The sequence below is a fragment of the Solanum lycopersicum genome, chromosome 7 (genome assembly GCF_036512215.1).
Source record: "Solanum lycopersicum chromosome 7, SLM_r2.1".
In the NCBI taxonomy this organism is placed as follows: domain Eukaryota; kingdom Viridiplantae; phylum Streptophyta; class Magnoliopsida; order Solanales; family Solanaceae; genus Solanum; species Solanum lycopersicum.
Genome location: NC_090806.1, coordinates 2191775 through 2211811, shown reverse-complemented (window position 1 = coordinate 2211811; position 20037 = coordinate 2191775). Strand labels below are relative to the sequence as shown.

General features: G+C 31.6%; 4 protein-coding genes across 8 annotated transcripts; 1 reads left to right on the top strand and 3 right to left on the bottom strand.

Annotated features, from left to right (window-relative positions):
* Positions 1–1554: 1554 nt before the first annotated feature.
* hqt (hydroxycinnamoyl CoA quinate transferase) lies at positions 1555–5205 on the top strand. Its single transcript, NM_001247921.2, is given in 2 exon segments — positions 1555–2086; positions 4266–5205. Coding segments are annotated over 2 exon segments (1308 nt in total). The 5' UTR covers positions 1555–1660; the 3' UTR covers positions 5148–5205.
* A 1866-nt stretch (positions 5206–7071) lies between these two features.
* On the bottom strand, positions 7072–13900 carry LOC101247439 (F-box protein SKIP1). Of its 5 annotated transcripts, none has more exons than XM_010324889.4 (3): positions 11683–13900; positions 8344–8929; positions 7072–7345 (listed from the first exon to the last, which is right to left on the bottom strand). In XM_010324889.4, the coding sequence occupies exons 1-2, from the start codon at positions 13107–13109 to the stop codon at positions 8362–8364; spliced, it is 1995 nt and encodes a 664-aa protein (XP_010323191.2). In that variant the 5' UTR covers positions 13110–13900; the 3' UTR covers positions 7072–7345; positions 8344–8361. The 5 variants fall into 5 exon arrangements, with proteins under 5 accessions (XP_010323191.2, XP_019070395.2, XP_069143007.1 ...); XM_019214850.3 differs by having other exon boundaries at positions 8358–8929; XM_069286906.1 differs by lacking the exon at positions 11683–13900 and adding an exon at positions 10841–11305.
* A 1198-nt stretch (positions 13901–15098) lies between these two features.
* On the bottom strand, positions 15099–16242 carry LOC101246835 (UPF0057 membrane protein At4g30660). The gene is made up of 2 exons (XM_004242559.5): positions 16083–16242; positions 15099–15507 (listed from the first exon to the last, which is right to left on the bottom strand). The coding sequence occupies exons 1-2, from the start codon at positions 16170–16172 to the stop codon at positions 15382–15384; spliced, it is 216 nt and encodes a 71-aa protein (XP_004242607.2). The 5' UTR covers positions 16173–16242; the 3' UTR covers positions 15099–15381.
* Positions 16243–18046: 1804 nt separating this feature from the next.
* LOC101247136 (UPF0057 membrane protein At4g30660) lies at positions 18047–19643 on the bottom strand. The gene is made up of 2 exons (XM_019214948.3): positions 19484–19643; positions 18047–18341 (listed from the first exon to the last, which is right to left on the bottom strand). Exons 1-2 carry the CDS (start codon positions 19571–19573, stop codon positions 18216–18218), a joined length of 216 nt encoding a protein of 71 aa, XP_019070493.1. The 5' UTR covers positions 19574–19643; the 3' UTR covers positions 18047–18215.
* Between the last annotated feature and the right edge of the window lie 394 nt (positions 19644–20037).

The following is a 20037-nucleotide window of genomic DNA, read 5'->3' as shown; positions in this document are numbered from 1 at the left end:
TTCATTTATCTTATTTGCCCTTTTCTTCACCAAATTGAACTCTAAAGAAAATATCTACTACAAAGAAACGTGAACAAGTTTTCTACGTTTATATCTATTTGAAAAATAAGAATTTTTATAATAATAAATTACTTAAAACATAACTATCCATTATTGTTAAAAGTCGAATTACGTCGATAATATAATTTTGTTTTGATATAATAAAGTCATTGGTCAAAGCGATATTTTAAAAAAATGGTATTTATATTTTTAAAAAAACTCACTCTATTTATGAAAATATAACAATACAAATGACTCGGACTAATAAATTTCAAATACAATTATAATAAAATAAAATAAAGCAAAGAAGCTTCATAGAATTTTACTCCCTCCATTCATTTATATTTTATCGTGTTGGCGCTTTTCGAAAATTAATTTTATTAATTTTTAAATTTAAATTAAATTATATTAATTCGATATTTTAAATAAAAAATTTTAAATATTCAAAAATTATATGAAAAGTACTATAAATTATAACTTTTAACAAAATACATCCTAAAATATAAATCAAAATTCTTATAAAATAGAATTTAAATATAAAAATTCTGATAAACAATAGTAAACGTAGGGAATAGTGTCTACAATTGTTTGACAAGGGCCATCATAACCAACAAAGGTTATTATAAGAAACTTTTGATGTAAATTTTAGTATAGTTATGAACTAACGGTAACAATAATATATCAATATAATTTTTATAAATAAAATTTTTAAAATAAAAGATATACATATAATATTATTCTAATTTTTTATAAAGATAGAAAAATTATTTTTTCAATAGATCATCAGCTCAAGATAATATAATTATTCACGCTGAATAAATAATTAAAAAAAATATCAATACGAAAATATAACACTATAGGAATAAAATTAAATTGTGGTGAACTTAACAATAACTTGCAGATCAACATGAATTATGGTATAGTTGTGAAACTGTTTAACCCTTGAAGATTTTGAGTTAGGTTAAAAAAATCTATTTAAAGGAGCACTTTCTAATAAAGATATAAGACATATATTGAATCGTAAATTTAGCTTCAAATTTTAACTTTGATCTTTAATTTTTATAATGCACAAACATGCACTTTAACTATCCAACTTTTAAATAAATAAACACATAAGTCCTACATAACAAAATACACATAGGACAGAAAGTGACATGTAGGATAACATATAGGACATGTGTGTTTATTTGTTCAACTTTATACAAGTTTAAGTGTCTTATTATACACACCCAAAATTGAAGGGCATAAATGTGATTCGAATCCAAGTTAAAGGGCACAATTATGTATTATATCAAAAATTGTGTAGTACGCGATTCAAATATAAGTTATGATATGAATTTCGAATTTGGAATAAAAATAAAAGAAACTTGCACCTTCTAGGTTATTATTGGTTCCAATAAAATAGTATGGTTAATAATACCCTATACATGTTAGTTTTTAGGCTATAAATAATGATACCCAAACACACAATTACTCCTCCATCTTCCTTATCTCTTTAGCTCTTTCTCCCTTCACATTTCACAAATAATAATATTCCAAAAATACATATTTTTATTATTTTTAAAAATACCCTTCCCTCTCCTTGACCTAATTTATTTTTTTTTACCTCTTTTGGAAATAAATGGGAAGTGAAAAAATGATGAAAATTAATATCAAAGAATCAACACTAGTGAAACCATCAAAACCAACACCAACAAAGAGAATTTGGAGTTCTAATTTGGATTTAATTGTTGGAAGAATTCATCTTTTGACTGTTTATTTTTATAAACCAAATGGATCTTCAAATTTTTTTGATAATAAAGTTATTAAAGAAGCATTAAGTAATGTTTTAGTTTCATTTTATCCAATGGCTGGAAGATTAGGTAGGGATGAACAAGGTAGAATTGAAGTTAATTGTAATGGTGAAGGTGTTTTGTTTGTTGAGGCTGAAAGTGATTCATGTGTTGATGATTTTGGTGATTTTACACCATCTTTGGAACTTAGAAAACTCATTCCAAGTGTTGAAGCTTCTGGAGATATCTCAACTTTCCCACTAGTTATATTTCAGGTAAAAAAAAATTTTTTACGTTATCAGTATTACAATACTTTACGTATATGTTTTTATATATATATCGATAGTATAAAGATTTTCTTATTTATATTTGTTATATATGCGTTGATAATATAAAGATTCTTTCTTAGTGTTTATTTACCTGTATGTTATTTTATTAGAGGATTGTTTTTTCTTTTGTCTTCATTATATATATATGTTTATATGTGTGGATAGTACAAAGATTGTTTTACCATGTTATTATACTAGTGATTCTTTTAAGGTAAAATAATTTTTATGCTATTATATTTGTATGTGTTGATAGTAGTACAAAGATCTTTTTATGTGGTTGGTATTTTTTTTATTTATTTTACATGTTTATGATTGTTAGGTTATTAATTTTATTTTTTAGCTACTTGTAGAAGGGATGGATGTTGTATGATATAATTTATCTGAACTAAATAGCTTGAATTTGAATCTCGAATAATAAGATAATTTTTTTGATTTATAAATAAGAATTTTCAATTGATTTCTAATTGATTAAATCAATTGAGGTGTAGTAGAAAATTGAGTTTAATCTAATTTAAAATCTATCACTATTTGTAGTTATATTATTTTTTGAAATAAAAATAAAATGATCAAGGGGAGAAAATGCATTTCATATAAAAATCTAGAATAGTATATTTTACTTAAAATGAATAATCAATAATTTAATTTTAAAGCAAGTCGGTTTAACTTTTTTTATAAAAAAAATTCAAAATCTAAAGGGGTAGAAAAAATGACATGTGCCTAATTTTTTTAAAAAGAATAATTGGTATTATTGTTCTTGTTCCTTGTCTTTTCTAATAAGAAAATTTAGATATTTTCTACTAACCAAAAAAGAAAAAAAGTTATTAATTTTAACATCAAGATAGGGGAAAATAACAAAAATGATTAAGAATGAAAATTGCATAATTAATGTCTTTAATTAAGTGTTTAGTAGAATTTTAATAGAAGAGAACTTAGTAAAGTATTTAAGAATAGCATACTTTTTAAGTTATATTTTCTAAGTGACCTATATGATTACTACTATAGTATAGACTAATTAAAATAACAAGCTAGGTGACAAGTTAAGTCACATTATTTTCTAAAAATAAAATAAAAATCACCCACTTGAATTACAAATTCAAAATTTAATAAAAAGTATAGTTTTTTCTTCCATATTTTATTTACATTCTGTATAAATATGTGGTACAAGGTATTTTGTAATATGTTTTTTTTTCCTTGACTCCTTCGTATACCATTCAAAATTTAAATTTAACGAATTCGATCTTAAAATTTTAAGACATAGTATTTTGAGAAATTACCAAATAATTAAAAAAATATTACTATAATTCAATTGAAGAGTATTTTATATTCTGAGTTGCTAGATCTAATAATAGTAATATTTAATTCTTGACAGCTATCAATTTATCAAGATGGTTCTAGTCTTACAAAAACCTACCTAAACTAGTACTTTATTCATTCATAAACTAGTTGTTATATTTTTTTTTTTCGAATTTAGTTGACTCAATTTTAAAAAAATATAATTTATTATATTTAAATTATATTGTCACATCAAATTGGAGTATAAATATCCTAATTATTTTCACATTAATTTAGGAGAACAAGAGAAATGATTTGATAGTTAGGTATGGTAATTAATATAGGAAGAGAAAAAATAAATTCTAGAATGAATAATTTTTCAAAATATTAAGAGAAGGATTAATTTAACAAACCATAAATTAGTGCTTATCTTACTCTTTTAACAATTGCTTAACCTATTTTAATTTTTTATTTTTTGGCTTAAAAGAACAAAAAACATTATTTGATTAAGTATATGATGAAATAATCTAAGTTACGTAAATTGATTCGAATATCATTATTTTAGAAATGAAATAATATTCATAAATTCTTACAACAACTTGTGTAGTGGGTAGGCCATACTTGTTTTGAAAAAACCAAATACTTTTTTTCTGAAATTGTGCATGTGAATGCATTAATAATAAATAGATAAAATTTGAAGTTGATCAAGTCACACTTCCCTAGCATATTGGTCAATGAAGTATTTGTTTTTTTCCTTCTAGATAGTGCTAGTGAATTTGTAAGTGATCTCTTCCAACTTTAATGTCTATATAGTTTTTATTTAATATACTGACAGTGTAAAAAATATTTATAGGTTACTCGTTTCAAGTGTGGTGGAGTCGCTCTTGGTGGTGGAGTATTCCACACGTTATCCGATGGTCTCTCATCCATCCACTTCATCAACACGTGGTCGGACATCGCACGTGGCCTCTCCGTCGCAGTCCCGCCGTTCATCGATCGGACGCTCCTCCGTGCAAGGGACCCGCCGACATCTTCTTTCGAGCACGTTGAGTACCATCCTCCACCTACCCTAAACTCATCGAAAAATCGCGAGTCCATAGGCCCAAAGTCCAGTACCACGACCATGTTGAAATTCTCGAGTGAACAACTCGGGCTTCTAAAGTCCAAGTCCAAAAACGAGGGTAGCACATATGAAATCCTCGCAGCCCATATTTGGCGATGCACGTGCAAGGCACGTGGATTGCCAGATGATCAATTGACCAAATTACACGTGGCCACCGACGGAAGGTCAAGGCTTTGCCCTCCCTTGCCACCGGGTTACCTAGGAAACGTCGTGTTCACGGCCACCCCAATAGCTAAATCATGCGAACTTCAATCAGAGCCGTTGACAAATTCCGTCAAGAGAATTCACAGCGAGTTGATCAAAATGGACGACAATTACCTAAGATCAGCACTGGATTACCTCGAATTACAACCTGATTTATCAACCCTAATTCGGGGCCCGGCTTACTTTGCTAGCCCTAACCTCAATATTAATAGTTGGACTAGGTTGCCTGTCCATGAGTGTGATTTTGGATGGGGTAGGCCAATTCATATGGGACCAGCTTGCATTTTATATGAAGGGACAATTTATATTATACCAAGTCCAAATTCTAAAGATAGGAACTTGCGTTTGGCTGTTTGTCTAGATGCTGATCACATGCCACTATTTGAAAAATATTTATATGAATTATGAGATATTTTTCATATGAAAAAAAATAATCAAGAATGTACAACACAAATTGTGGTGTGATAGGCATTTTTTTTTATTTTTTTTTATAATTCCAAATTCTTTATTAGGAATTTGATTTTGTATTTGTCAATGTCTTATTAAAGCTAAATTACTCCATATTTTCTTTGTGATTATACCTAGTTTTCAATTGATTGACTATAGTGGCAATTATCTATGGAATACTTTTCTTTATAAGAATTAACTTCTATACATTCATATTCAATTTAGAATTAATTTACTAACCTAAAAAATATAGTACCATTAATTTATCTTTCTATTTTCATGAAGTGCAAATAAGGTTGTCTATGTACATTCTATCCTTTCGAGATCTTACCTATGCAATTATTGATTATTGTTATGGTATATAAAATGGAATAATATTGATTATTGGGTGTGTTTGTTGCTATTATTAGTATTTATCAATAAAAATAAATATAGTACTTCTTAATTGAGAAACTAAGAACTTTAATATTGAGTCTCGAGTTTGAGTTTTTGTATGCACAGAGTCAACCACCTTTGTTATGAAGTGTTTTACCCTCTAACAGGAGACTTCTCAAACTAGATCCGAATTTAGTTGGATTCCAATATAAAAACCAAATACCATTTGTGAAATTCAAAAAAAAAATCATAATTACTATGAAATTCTAACATAAAATTTGTGGTTGAGAAAAAAAACTCATCAATTTTTGTTGTTGGAATCATCTTTACTCCTCATTTTTTAACACTATTTTACATATATTTGATTTTACATGCCCAAAGTCCTTTTCAATCTTTTACTTTCATGTCAACCACATGTTTAACATAAATTGTGATAGTGAAAATGGAATCAATAATAGTAAAAATTTAATATTACCTTTCACTTCAAACTCTCTCTATAGTAGTATTAAAAAATCGTTTCGTATGAGTAATAAAAATCAGGACTATTACCTTCACTTCAAACTCTTTTTTTTTTTTAAATATTAAGGGATCGTTTGGTATGAGTAATAAAAATCAGGCATGATGATTTCTAATTTTCTTTTTCTTTTTATAGAAATGAATGTGTTTCCCCACTTTGGCTTTATTGAGTAGTAATTAGTTTTCATTGATTAATAATTCCAATTGAGGTTTCATAATTTTGTCTATTCACATTAATTGAGTTTGGGATTACTTGGAGGTGTGTTGCCTTGTCCATTCAATATCCTCATCATAACATGTGGTTAGAAATATGTCTTGATAACAAAGTATTGTAATTATTCATGGATGTGTCTGTTTTATATCGAAGGTATCTTAAAATTTTAAATCTCTTTATTGAGGTGTCTGTTTCGTATTAAAGGTTTTTCTAAATTTTAATATACATTTTTGCTAATAAATTTGATGTTACGTTAATAAAAAAGCTTTTTTATAGAATAAGTGAAACACAACATGATAGCATCATTAAACATTTATAAGAAATGTGTTTTATTATGTTAATTAAAAAACATTTTTAGTTTTTTACTCCTAAATTGAATTAATTATCATATTATAAATTAAATCTTGGGATATTAAAATAGGCAATTAAATATTAGGTGTATCATATTATATGAATATTATTAAATTAAGTTATTTGGAGAAATATAGACTTAACCCAGGGATATAAATGGGTAAACTACGCACATTAGCGTTTTCAAAAACGTTTTTGGGTAAGTACCAGAACAAGTCTCAGGACGGGGTGTATCAAAAACTTTCTACGGCATAAAGTAAAGACGTAGATTCATAAGGCGTAAGTTCAAAAATATAAGGCGTAAGTCCTGAACGTAAAAACATAGACCCGAGCATTTTAAATTTATCTTTTTTTTAACCTTTTTGCTTTAAATCATATTTTTTTATTGTTGGTGTAATGATATTTCTCAAATAGTAATTATAATACTTCTTTTTCTTCATTACTGATAATAATACTTATCTCAAATAAAAATCATAATACATATTCTATATATTACAGGTTATTTATAAAATTTATTTGTAAAAATCATTGAAAGGTTTACTTTTGCTTGTTTTGTTAGTAATAAAATCATAAAATTGAATATACATGAAACTTACACTTCCCGTAGATCCATGAGACTTACACCCTGCATCTCGAAACTTACGTCTCATCCCATACTGTATAAAACGCATCGCCTCGCTTTACGCCCCCGCCTTTTGAAATACTGAAAGCACACACATCTACTTTTGATATCATCATTTAACTTATGTCTTGCTTTATAATTTTTTGTACAAGAATGTAGAATGGATATTTATTGCTAGGTCTGAATTATTGTTGTGCTAGTTAAACTTAAATATTAACAGCTGGACTTGGTTACCCCAAAGCCCTATTCTATGATTCAGATTAAGGCTAGGGAAGGCCTTCATTTTGTAGTATAGAAACAGCCTGGCCACAGTATAATTTCACAAAGTCACGTCTACGGAGGATAGAAGTAACGTAAATCTTTAAATAAACCATATTCAGATTGGGAAAAGGTTGGTATACTTATGGATTGATCAGTTTGATTTAATACACGTTATGATTGGATAAGTTATGTTGAGATCGTTTCTGATGGAGTGTTTTTTTTTAAAAAAAAATATTTACAAGTTTAAATTATTCATTGTTAAAAATAAAAATTTCATGACCTTATTTATTAAAAAATGTAAATATACATGATTGTCGATACCTATTTTATCCCGAGCTTACTATACCGCCCAAGAGGAGGGATAACTTATTTCGGTATCAATTATTAATTTCGGGATAAGCTATTCTTGACTTGCCAACCAAACAACAAACTAAGTGTAACTATAATTTAATCCTATGATTATCTGATACTATCTTCACACCAAACGACCCCTATAGTTTTAACACATTCGTTGTCGTTACAATGAGGTTCTAAAGCACAAAGAGATTTTACTCGTTGGAGTCAATTGGAGGGTCTATAGGCTTTTCTTGCTCTCGTGGAGCTTTTCGTCTAATAGGTTTCATTCTACGTCAATTCGAGTTCAATCAAAGACCTTATAATACAATCACATTCTCTAGTCCAGTTGCTATTATTTATAGCAACTATATTTCGATTCATCCTATTTTTTCAAGGATATTGAAATATATGAACACGACTAAGTAATCAAAGAGTGTTAAACTAGAGAGGATTCTAGGAAGCATGGTTGAATAACAACATACCACTGATTTTTCACCTGATTAAATTCGGAAAAAGTCCGTCTGGAAACGATCATCATACAGTTGCCAATGCCCGTACCTCTCTGTTTGAGATTCTAAGCAGAGTTGAGTAGGCTTCTTCAAGGTTTTCAACTGCTTCAGATTCGACGAGGCATTAGCAATATCCCGGCTAGTAACATTAGTACACCCAAAGAGATCCAAATGCTCGAGGTTTATACATCCTTCAGATATCAAAGCTAGACCTTTATTAGTCAATTTGGAGAATTGTATTTCAAGTTGCACGAGTTGTGCCATGAATTTCCCTATTGCAGCAGCTTCTGAATCGCCATCTTGAGGACAGGTATCTACGTACTCCCTCGGGACAAAGGGTTCTTGTTGGGACGGATTAACCTGAGTCATGAGATTTCGCCTTAGAATTTGCAAATTAGGACAATGCTGTCCTATAAGAGCTATAGACTTGTGAGATATTTGATAGCAGAAGCTGATATCAAGTTCCCTAAGCAACGGGCAACCAGAAGCTATCTTAGCTATTGTTTCATCGGTTACATGTGGACACCTCTGAATTGAGAGAACTTGAAGATTAGGCGACCTGTAAGAATAAATTCAGAGCAAATATTTACCATTCATAAACACATGTATCGCAACAACTTCACCAAAAATTAGGAAATAATCATATTCTGGAAGCAGCAGAGTTATCAGAAACACGAAAAGAACTGTCATTTCTAAGAGATTGGCGAGTTTTTTTTCTGTTTGATAAGTAAAAAGATAGGTATTGTTGCTGAGCATGTCAGATCACTGATCATCCCCATTGCTTCTAATCTGATTAAACACATAAAGATATAGTTTGATGATCACACAACAGCCCAACTCATACGGAAAAAACATAAAAACTTTGAATCCCAAAAAGAGAAGAGAAGAACTGATAGCAATGCCCACTGTCTTCAGTCTCAACGTTCTATTACTAGTCATTGTTCATTATGGCCACCAATAAAACAGACAGCACCTGCTAGTCATCGATTCATTGTTCGCTATGGCAACCAATACAATCGTTTAAGCCCATCCCTCCTTATTTCTTAGAAAAGAATCTTAAGGTTAGTGTTTGGTCCAATATTTACCCACATCGACTAGTGGACCGGGTACCTGTTATACCCCTCCAGCACAGGTACCGAGTACCTATTCCATTTGAGGCTCAAACAAATAAAAAAAAATCACCTAGCATTTCCTAAATCAGTATTTCAAGACTGATGTTTTGAACACTTTTTAGTAGTTTCATGAATCCAAACACGCATTGGACGTTGAACTGATGAACCCAAGAACAATCTAAAACCAACTAAATAGTAATGACAACTTCATCTCATTGCTGAGAAGAACAGAACAAACGGCAAAATGAATATGCAAAGGTCTATTTAGAGGGCAGTTTCTGCTCTCAAACATAAAAAAAGAAAAACATGACGATGCAGATGTAAAACTAGAGCCATCAAATATCACGCGAACGACCTCCATATTCCTATCTAATCCAACGGCTTAAACAAGAAATGTAGATTACTCTACTCCAACGGAAGCAAGTAAATCGGACAGGATTTTTAGTACTGCTAATACATAGCACAGCCATAAGACTCTTAAGCAACATTTTCACTTGCAGCTAACCTTTTCAAGATTTTTCTTTAACTCCTTATACCTCAATTCAGAAAAATTTACAATCAAATTTTCAGCCATAAATGTCATTCTCCTCCTGATTTCATTTTCACCCACAACAATTTCAAAAAATACACATAAATTCTCAGCCAAAATGCATTCTTTCTCTTACCAAGATGTTCTTTGTTACCCAATTTCACCTCAACTATAAAAAAAAATCCCAATTTTTCTCAAGATCTCTTTCTTACACAACATCTCAATTTGGAAAAACACAAATATACATAAACATGTCCTTCTAACTTGGCCTTAGCTGACATTTATGTCCTCCAACTTTGTGTATGTTGGACACTTAAACTTGTATAAAGTTGAACAAGTAGACACATATGTCCTACGTGGCATAATACACATATGACACATGTGTCTACTTCATCCACCTTATATAAGTTTTTAAGTGTCATAATGTGTTTTATTGCACGCACAAATTGGATGACATAGATATCAGTTAAAAGATACGATTATGTATTATGCAAATGAATTACCCCTTCTATCCCATTTTACACGACAAACGTTAAGTCCGTCCCCCCCAAAGAAATGACAACTTTCTATTTAAAAAAGTGTCCTTTTCTTTTACCTTGCAAACATCAACTAATTCCACGAGTAACTGCTACCTCCTACACTATCATCTAGTGATTCATTTAGACTTAATAAGGTCCATATATAGCTACACAAATATCACGACCGAGTTAACTCATGGCTACTCTACAATATTTCTATTTCATGCTCAATCAAACTACGTCGCATAAATTGGAACACATAGAATAAAAATCTCTTTTCTTCTTATAAAATTGGGAAGTTTTTTATTTACCTTTCAGCGATCAAAGCTATGGATCGATCAGAGCAATGCCTAACCCTAACGAAATTCAGAGATCCATCACTCCAAATTACAACAGATTGAACCATAGAATCGATTTTCCTCTCAAACTCGCGATTACAGTAACGAGACGACGACAACGACGATGATTCAGTGACCGATTCGATGAACTGAGCCTCGAGATCGATTACCGAGTTTAGATTAGGATCCTTACAAGCTTGTAACCAGGATTTGCAGACAAACATGGCACCTCGCCATCGATCTTCAATGGAGAGACGAGAGAGGATATTCACTAGGCATAACTGAGTTAACTCCGCCCAGTTATGGATCTGCACTGACTTGGTTTTCTCTTCTTCCTCCGCCATTTTTGGGGGAAAAAACTAACACAGGAAAATTATCGAGAATCTGAAAAACTTTATAATGTATCATTTTTTATAATAAATGGGGTAAGTTGTTCGCGATATAATAATATTCTTTATTATTTGATTCGATAATATCCTATTGAACAATATTAATAGGTATTTTTGATAGGTGAATATTCGCAAGGGAATGCTTGTTTGGAAAAGTACTTTCTTTAGCTCGCTCGATGACTTACCTTTTCATATATCTTTAGTTTAAGAATATAAGATTCAAAAGTCTTTCTTTACGTTCTTTAATTTCATATCAAGTTAAAACCAGACAAATGAATTGAAATGGACGAAGTAGGACATTAAGGTGACAATTTCTCTTTCATGTTTCATTGATGCTTAATCTACCACAAGATCATTGTAGGAGTTATCAAACAAAAGTTCAATCAAACACATTAACTTGCAAATGACAAGAATCTTGACTCTCACCTTAACAACTCTAGTAGATCCTTTTGATCCTCAAGTTCAACTGAACTACTACCCAAGTCCTTTGATAATCCCCTCTCTTTCATCAAAGCTCGAATTTTCTCTGCGTCATTCCACCTTCCCATTGCACCATATAAGTTAGCCAACACAACGTAATAGGCCGAGTTTCTTGGTGCCAATCCTATAAGCTTCCATGCAGCAAACTCACTCAGTTCTTGATTTCCATGTAACCTAGAGCCAGCAAGCAATCCTCCCCAAACGCTCTTCGTTGGTTCCATTGGCATGTCTGTGATCATGCTTAACGCTTCTTCTAAATGTCCTGAACGCGCTATTAGATCAACCATACACGCGTAGTGTTTCACACCAGGTGGAAATCCATACTTCTCATTCATCAACCAGGAAAATATTTCTCTTCCCTGTTCAACCATTCCTGTATGCGCACAAGCACAAAGCACGGCTACTAGAGTAACTTCATCAGGTTTGACATTTTCGCGCTCCATAATGAAGAACCATCGCACTGCCTCCTCCCCGCTTTTAGCCAACGCCAACCCTCTGATCACAGCATTCCAAGTATACACATTCCTATGTTTCATCTCTTGAAATACCCAAAAACCGTGTTCGATTTTCCCACACTTCCCATACATATCTATCAAAGAAGTACCCAAAATCACATCCATGGCCCATCCACTCCTCCTTATTTCATCATGTATCAACATCCCCATATCTAAAGCACCACAATTAGCACAAGCAGACAATGCATTCACCATCGTCACCCGATTAGGCGCCACACCCGAATCCTTCATTTTCTCAAACACAACAAGTGCATCACCAAACTTCCCACAATCTCTATACCCCATAATCAAAATCGTCCACGAAACAACATCTCTCTCAGGCATTTCATCGAACACTTGCTGACAAAACTCAATTTCACCACAAGAAGCATACAAATTCAACAATGAATTCTGCACATAAATATCACAAACATAACCCCATTTCACAACATGGGTATGTACAGATTTGCCTAATTTTAGCTCCTTAAGATCAGATAAAGACTTTAGAACAAAAGGGTACGTGTAATTATTCGGAAAAATACTTTCTTTATGCATATGAACATACATAGAAATCGAATTCTGTTTCAGTACTGGGATTTCGGAATGTGAACATTCTTGAATCAGTGTGTTGCAGATGAAGATGTGGGGTTTCTTGATGAGTTTAGTGTAAAGGTTGTAAGCAGAGTTAAAGAGACCTAAAGATTTGGAAACAGAGATGAAGTTGTGAGCTATGGTGGTGTTGAAATGGAGATTGTTGTGGATGATTTGAGCTTGGATTTGGGAGATTTGAGAAGGTGAAATTGAGGTTTTGTTCAAGAAATTGAGGATTTGTGTGGATATATTGTTGAGTTGTGAATAGGATTTTGTTGTCAATGGCATGATTGAGCTTCTACTCTTTCAAATGGTGGGAAATGAAAAGGCTTTTATATAGGCTAGCCTCACTATTCAAACTTGGTTTTAGCGGATAAGTAAAAACTCCAACTTTTAGTCTGTACATCTCGAGACCTCCAATAATTACATGTCAAGTTTGTATCAAGTGTCCATGAGACACAATGGCGATGAGTTGGAGCATTTGGTGGCTAGTTGAGACTAAATTAAGATGTCGAGATGCGGACTCTTATGGAGTGTCTAGTAACTGGTCGAGATCAAGTTTGAGTGTTAGTGCATGCGTGGAGTGTCTAGTAACTGGTCGAGATCAACTTTTTTGTGGAATGGTTGTGTTGTGTGAAGATTGCATGCGCTATAGTTTTTGGACAGCAGAAGCACCAATGTCCCTAAAATATGATGAAGGTATCTACGTACATTTACGATAGTTCGGGGATATATTTGTCTTTTTTCCCTTTCTTTAAATGGAGGGTTTTGAATGTTGATTTTAATGTAGCTATCATCACATATTTTAGAATTGAGAAGACAATGATGTTTGCCAATAAAATTTAGATGTAGGCAACCATAAACTAGTTAACAAATGACTCATTCATAACAATATTTCCAAGGCAGAGACTTCATTTTTTTCACTTCCCACCCATCGTTCGATACTTATATTGAAGTCTCGATTAATTTGAATTTTCCCTACGTGTGTTGAGACTACATCGGACAAGCGAATTATACCTCACAAAAGAATATCCAGGACAGAAAAGATGCAGGAGAAATGAAGTAATAATATTCCAACCACCCCCCTTCCCCCTCCTCCCCGGTTTAAGCAGCACAGAGCTAGAGTATCAATTACGAATCAATAAAACTCAATAAGTTTATAGTTAAAATTTTGTATCGAATACATACACATTATTCACTTCCACAACTAGCTTGCCAACACACAAGCTAACCTTGTCCAAAAAGTAATATCTCACTGGGTCTGGGAAACACATGGAGAAACTGAGTTCATGTCACATCAACATGTGATTGAGGGTGAGTTATCAATATCTATACATGTGATTCGATGAGACCTAAAATTTCTTCAAATTCTTTTCCTTATAGAAACGAGGGATAATGCACAAGTATCCCTCAATCTATGTCTGAAATCTCAGAGACACACTTATACTATACAAAGATAATATTACCCCCTGAACTTATTTTATTAATAATTTTCTACCCCTTTTCGACCTACGTGGCACTATCTTGTGGGCCCAACGTTGATTGACTTTTTTTTTCAAGTTAGTGCCACGTAAGCCAAAAAGGGATAAAAAAGTACTTATAAAATAAGTTCAGAGGGATAATATGACCTTAATATAGTATAAGTGTGTCTATGAGATTTCGGAGATAGGTTGAGGGGGTACTTGTGCATTTTCCCTAAAAACAAAGATAATTCTTCTATTCAAAAAAATAATTCATCGAGATAATGAATCATTGATATCTACACATACAAGGTCGCCAAAACCTCTTTAAGCATAAGAGAAACTACTACAACAACACATTTAGTATAAACCCACGTATCCATCTAGAGAGGATAGACTGTACACATCACTTACCCCAATCTGGTAAAGGTATAGAGATTGTTTCCAAAATACCCTCAACTCAAGTAAGATGCATAAAAGAAACTCGTAGCCTATTAAAGAGGATAATTTCATTTTCCTCGAGATAACATGTTTGAAGAACACTAGAATCACAACTAAGTTTAGCAGAAAAGATCTTGCATACAAAGTTCTTTAATCAATATGTTCTTTACATTTTGTTTCATCAAATTCTTTCACCATCTTTAAGGACATGCCGATACTAGCATATCTCTAAAGATTGATAGACCAACTAGTAATAAGTAAGGGTTCAAGCTATTGGGGAGAGAGGTGTGTATGCAACCTTATTCCTACCTTGTGAAGGAAGATACGTTGTTTCAGATGGACATTAAGCTCAAGTACCAATCAAAACGACGAGAAATTTAACACCTTAGAACAAAAGGCAATAAATTACCAATCCATAAACTTACACTGCAAGAGTTGATTCAGAACGAGCGACATAAGGTACAATACATCCATACTTGGAGTCAAAAAGACCCTTCAAAAATGCTTGCGTGCGCGTCAGATCCTTCAAAAACAACACATTTTTGGGAGATCCGACACGGGGACTGCAACATTTTTGTAGAGTCCGAGCAACGTAGGTATAACTTACAAGCAAAACAAAACAACAAGCACACAATCTGAAATGATATATTCAACAAAGATCAAGCAAGAGTGTCATAATGATCCCTTCGTGGTTCACGTTCAACAAAGAGGATTGCATAGAGAGCATAGATAATTCCAGGAACATAGCCCAATATGGTCAATACCAAGCAAATCAAGAACTCCACCTGGAAAAAGATTCAGAAAAGAAATCACTAAATCCCCTAAAACAATTGACTCAATTCTCAAACACCCTAACAATCACCCAAATCAAAGTTTATACAAAAAAATTGAATCTTTTTTCAAAACTTCAGCTAGAAATCATCACTAAATCCCATAAAAGAAGTGATCCACTTCCTAAACACCCTTTTTCAGTTCATCTCAAAAACCAATCAAACTTTTAACAATAAAAATTGAATCTTTTGTGCAATTTCAAGAAGGAAAAACACCCCACATCACTAAAATCCCCTAAAACAATCAACCTTATTCTCAAACACCCTTTTTAGCTCATCCTCAAAAACAATCACCCAAGTCAAAATTTCAACCAAAAAAATCATAAAAATTGAATCTTTTTTGCAATTTCAAGAAGAAGTAAAAACACCCCACATCACTAAATCCCCTAAAACAATTAACCTTATACTCAAACACCCTTTTCAGCTCATCCACAAAAATAATCACCCAAATCAAAGAAACTAAAAGTAATAATTAAAAATGAGATCTTTTTTATATATACAAAACAAATTTAGGTAAAAGGGGATCTTACAGTGCAGCAACCATTGCGAAGGCAAACACCAAGAGGAGGAAGCAAGATTGCTAGTAAGATCTCACAGACAAGTGCACATGTTATCTCCATTCTTGATTTCAAAAGGGGCTGAGGAAATAATTTTGACTTTTTAGTGTAATGCAACCCTTTGATTACTCACATTTATATGCAAAAATAAAAATACCATACGATAGTACTTCTTTATTATTATTTTTTTTAATTTTTTACTCGGATTCTGTGTTTGAGCTTCGATTAAATTTGCATCACGTTCTGGAGGATCGTTTCGAGATTGCGCTCCCAACAAGATTTGTATCACACTATTTGTTTATTTAAATTAAGTCTTTTAATTAATAATTATTTTATTTTGGAGTTTAGTGTTAATTAGGTGATTAGTAGTTAAATAAATGTATTATTTTAGATTGTAAGTTATAAAAACTTTATCTTAATTTAAAATTTTGAGCTTAATCAAACGTCTATGGTATAAAATTTTGAGCATAATGAAACATATATAGTATAAACTTTGGGTTCATAGTAGGATAATACTCCAATTGTATTAGTAATGGTAATAAATAAATAATAATCTTGTTGATGATTAAATGTGATGTTTAACAATATTAATGGTTTGTGATAATTATAGTATATAGTGACTAATAATGATGACTATTGATGTCATAATTAATTGATGGTATGTTAATGATTATAAGATTCAAATTTATTTTTTTTCTATCAGTTATTCGAAATATGTATTGAAGTCTTAATTTTTTTTATATTTACGATTCGAATCTAAAATTGTTCACACAAGACCTACCAGATGTCTTTGTATTAAATTGATTTGATTTTGTTTTTTTAAAAAAAAAATAGTTTTTGATTTGAATGGATATGGAGGATTTATTCAACTAATCTCAACATCTTAAAAGTCAAAAGTTGTTTAACTACAAAAGAATAAATATTAACATGCAGTTAGTTTTCTAATTATTGATTTACATACTATTATGATTTTTATGAATTATTAAAAAACTTTCAAGATTTTAAATATAAATAAACATAACAAAGAAGTTAAAAGAGATACATAAAAATTATACTTTATCTCATACATGTTCTTGTTATAGAGATATGTAAAGATATACTTTAATCTCATACATGTAGTATATATTATTTTTGACAAAAAAGAACGAACTGACACTCTAGCTTCGGCTGAAACTACTCGTGTCGAGGTCGATTCTATAGACGTTTCAAATATGTGTGTATTCCATCAAAACTATGTCGGATAAGAAGAAATCACATAATATTTTTGTCTCAACTACAATTTGAACATGAGACCCTAGGCTACACCCTTGAACGTTCTCACACATGTAAGACATGTACCTCGATCAATAACCGGTAACACTAGCACTCCTTTAGTCTGTAATGTGGAACAATAGGCATGCAGAATGCTTCGTGTTTCAAGAGAAATATCAAGGTAACCCAAACGCTAATGCAACCCACCCCATCAATCGTCCTAACTCATGTTTGGGACTCGGAAAAGGAAAAATAGGGTGAAAATTATAAAGTGGGAAATCAAACTCTCACCAACGAGGTGAAAGTTCAGGTACTGCCAACCAATTAAAGTACTACTCATGTTAGGATGCCTTTAAAGATTGAAGAGGCATTCAAAGTAGGTATTGATCTTTAACTCTAACTAGTTCAAAGGAAGGAGGATTGTCAAGCCATATAACGAGAATTGAAATCTTGTCCCTATCCGACATGGGACATTCTCATCACCCCAATGGTTCCGACTATGGTACCATCTCAAATTTTGTTTAGGGCATAATACTGTAACACATAACCCAAAAGCTAGCTTCACGGAAAGAAGATTTCTCAAGCCATAATAAAAAGTCTCGGGATCATATCCCGGGCCGATGTGGGACATTCTCAACAGAAATGAATTACCACATATCAAAACAAAAGGCTATAAAGGTTCAATCTTTAAACTCAAACAGCAAAGTTGATTTAAGATCAAGTATCATAAGAGTACAATTCATCCAATGGTACATGTCTAAATTACAAGCAAAGAATTACAATACAAGAGCAAACAAGGACAACAACCACACAATCTCAAGTGGTGTAGTGAACAATGAAAAAGGAATTAAACTATCAAGCAAGAGAATGGTAATGATGGTAGTGTGGTTCACTTTGAATACAGAGGATTGCATAAAGAGCATAGATAATTCCAGGAACATAGCCCAATATGGTCAAAATCAAGCAAATCAAGAACTCCACCTGCAAAACATTACCAAAAAAAGATAAATGAAACAACCCTTATCACTAAATCTCCTAAAACAATTGACCCAATTCTCAAACACCCTTTTAAGTTCATCCAAAAAAAGAATCATCCAAATCAAAGTAGAACAAAAATTACAAAAAATTGTATCTTTTTTATCCACATCACTAAATAGAATAGACAGTCTATCAAAAAATAGCGTCTCTACCTCTAAGGCAGGTTTGCATAGACTCTACCCTTTTGATAGACGGTCTATTCTATGATAGGTTTGTGTACACTCTATCCTTCTCAGATCCCACTGTTGTTGTATCACTAAATCCCCTTAAACAATTGACCCAATTCACAAACACCCTTTTTAGTTCATCCTCCAAAACAATCACCTAGATCAAAGTTTGAAAAAGATTTACAAAAAAAAATTGAATCTTTAATCATCCACATCACTAAATATAGACAAGTTCTATCAAATATAGTCTATCTACATTCTTTTAGACAAAGATAAGGTTCGCGTTCACTCTATCTTTGTCAGATCCCACTTTATAGGACTAACACTAGATATTATTGTAAAATTGATGAATCTTTTTTGTCCACATCACTATATAGAGCATAGGTCTATCAAAAATATAGTCAACGATAAGATTTGTGTCCACTCTATCTTCGTTTTAGATCCCATTTTGTAGGACTAACACTTTGATATTTTTGTTGTTGTTGTTGTTTGAATCACTAAATCCCCTTAAACAATTGATCCAATCCTCAATCACCCTTTTTAGTTCCTCCCACAAAAACAATCACCCAAATCAAAGTTCCCAAAAATATGCAAAAAAAATTGAATCTTTTTATCACACACATCACTAAATCAACTTAACACAATAAACCAAATCCTCAAACACCCTTTTCAGTTCATCCCACAAAAACAATAACCCAAATCAAAGTTTTCAAAAATATACAAAAAAAAATTGAATCTTTTTATCACTCACATCACTAAATCAACTTTACACAATAAACCCAATCCTCAAACACCCTTTTCAGTTCATCCCACAAAAACAATAACCCAAATCAAAGTTTTCAAAAATATGCCAAAAAAATTGAATCTTTTTTCAATCTTCTTTTTTTGATAAATAAAAGGAAAAAAAGGGGATCTCACAGTGCAGCAACCATGGCGAAGGCAAACACCCAGTGGAGGAAGAAAGATTGCTAGTAAAACTTCACACAGAATTGCACATCTTGAGTCCATTCTTCAACACACAAGAGGACTGGGGGTGGGGGGGTGGGGGGTGGGGTTGAGAAATGGTGACTGAAATACAAGAGCAAGTATTATTGGTGATGACTAATAATATTTATATATCTAAAAAAAATGAGTTGTCTAATTTTTTTTTTTATTTTTTTTTTTTTGCTTCTATATTAAGATTAAGAAACAAAATACAAAAGTTTTTGGAAAAAAATAATGTGGATATACATCAATGATTAAAACTAGGGATGACAAATTAAATTTGCTTTGAATAATTAAAAAAAAAAATTTCATTTTGTGTCATTTTGCATATATTTTTTTCGATCTATATGCTATTAAAGAAATCTATTTTCATTAAACGTAAATATATTTATTATGTACACAAGCAAGTCATTGAGGACTCTTATAATACTACTAGTAGGTTATATATGATTAACAATTTATCCATTAAAATTTTAATTGAAATATAT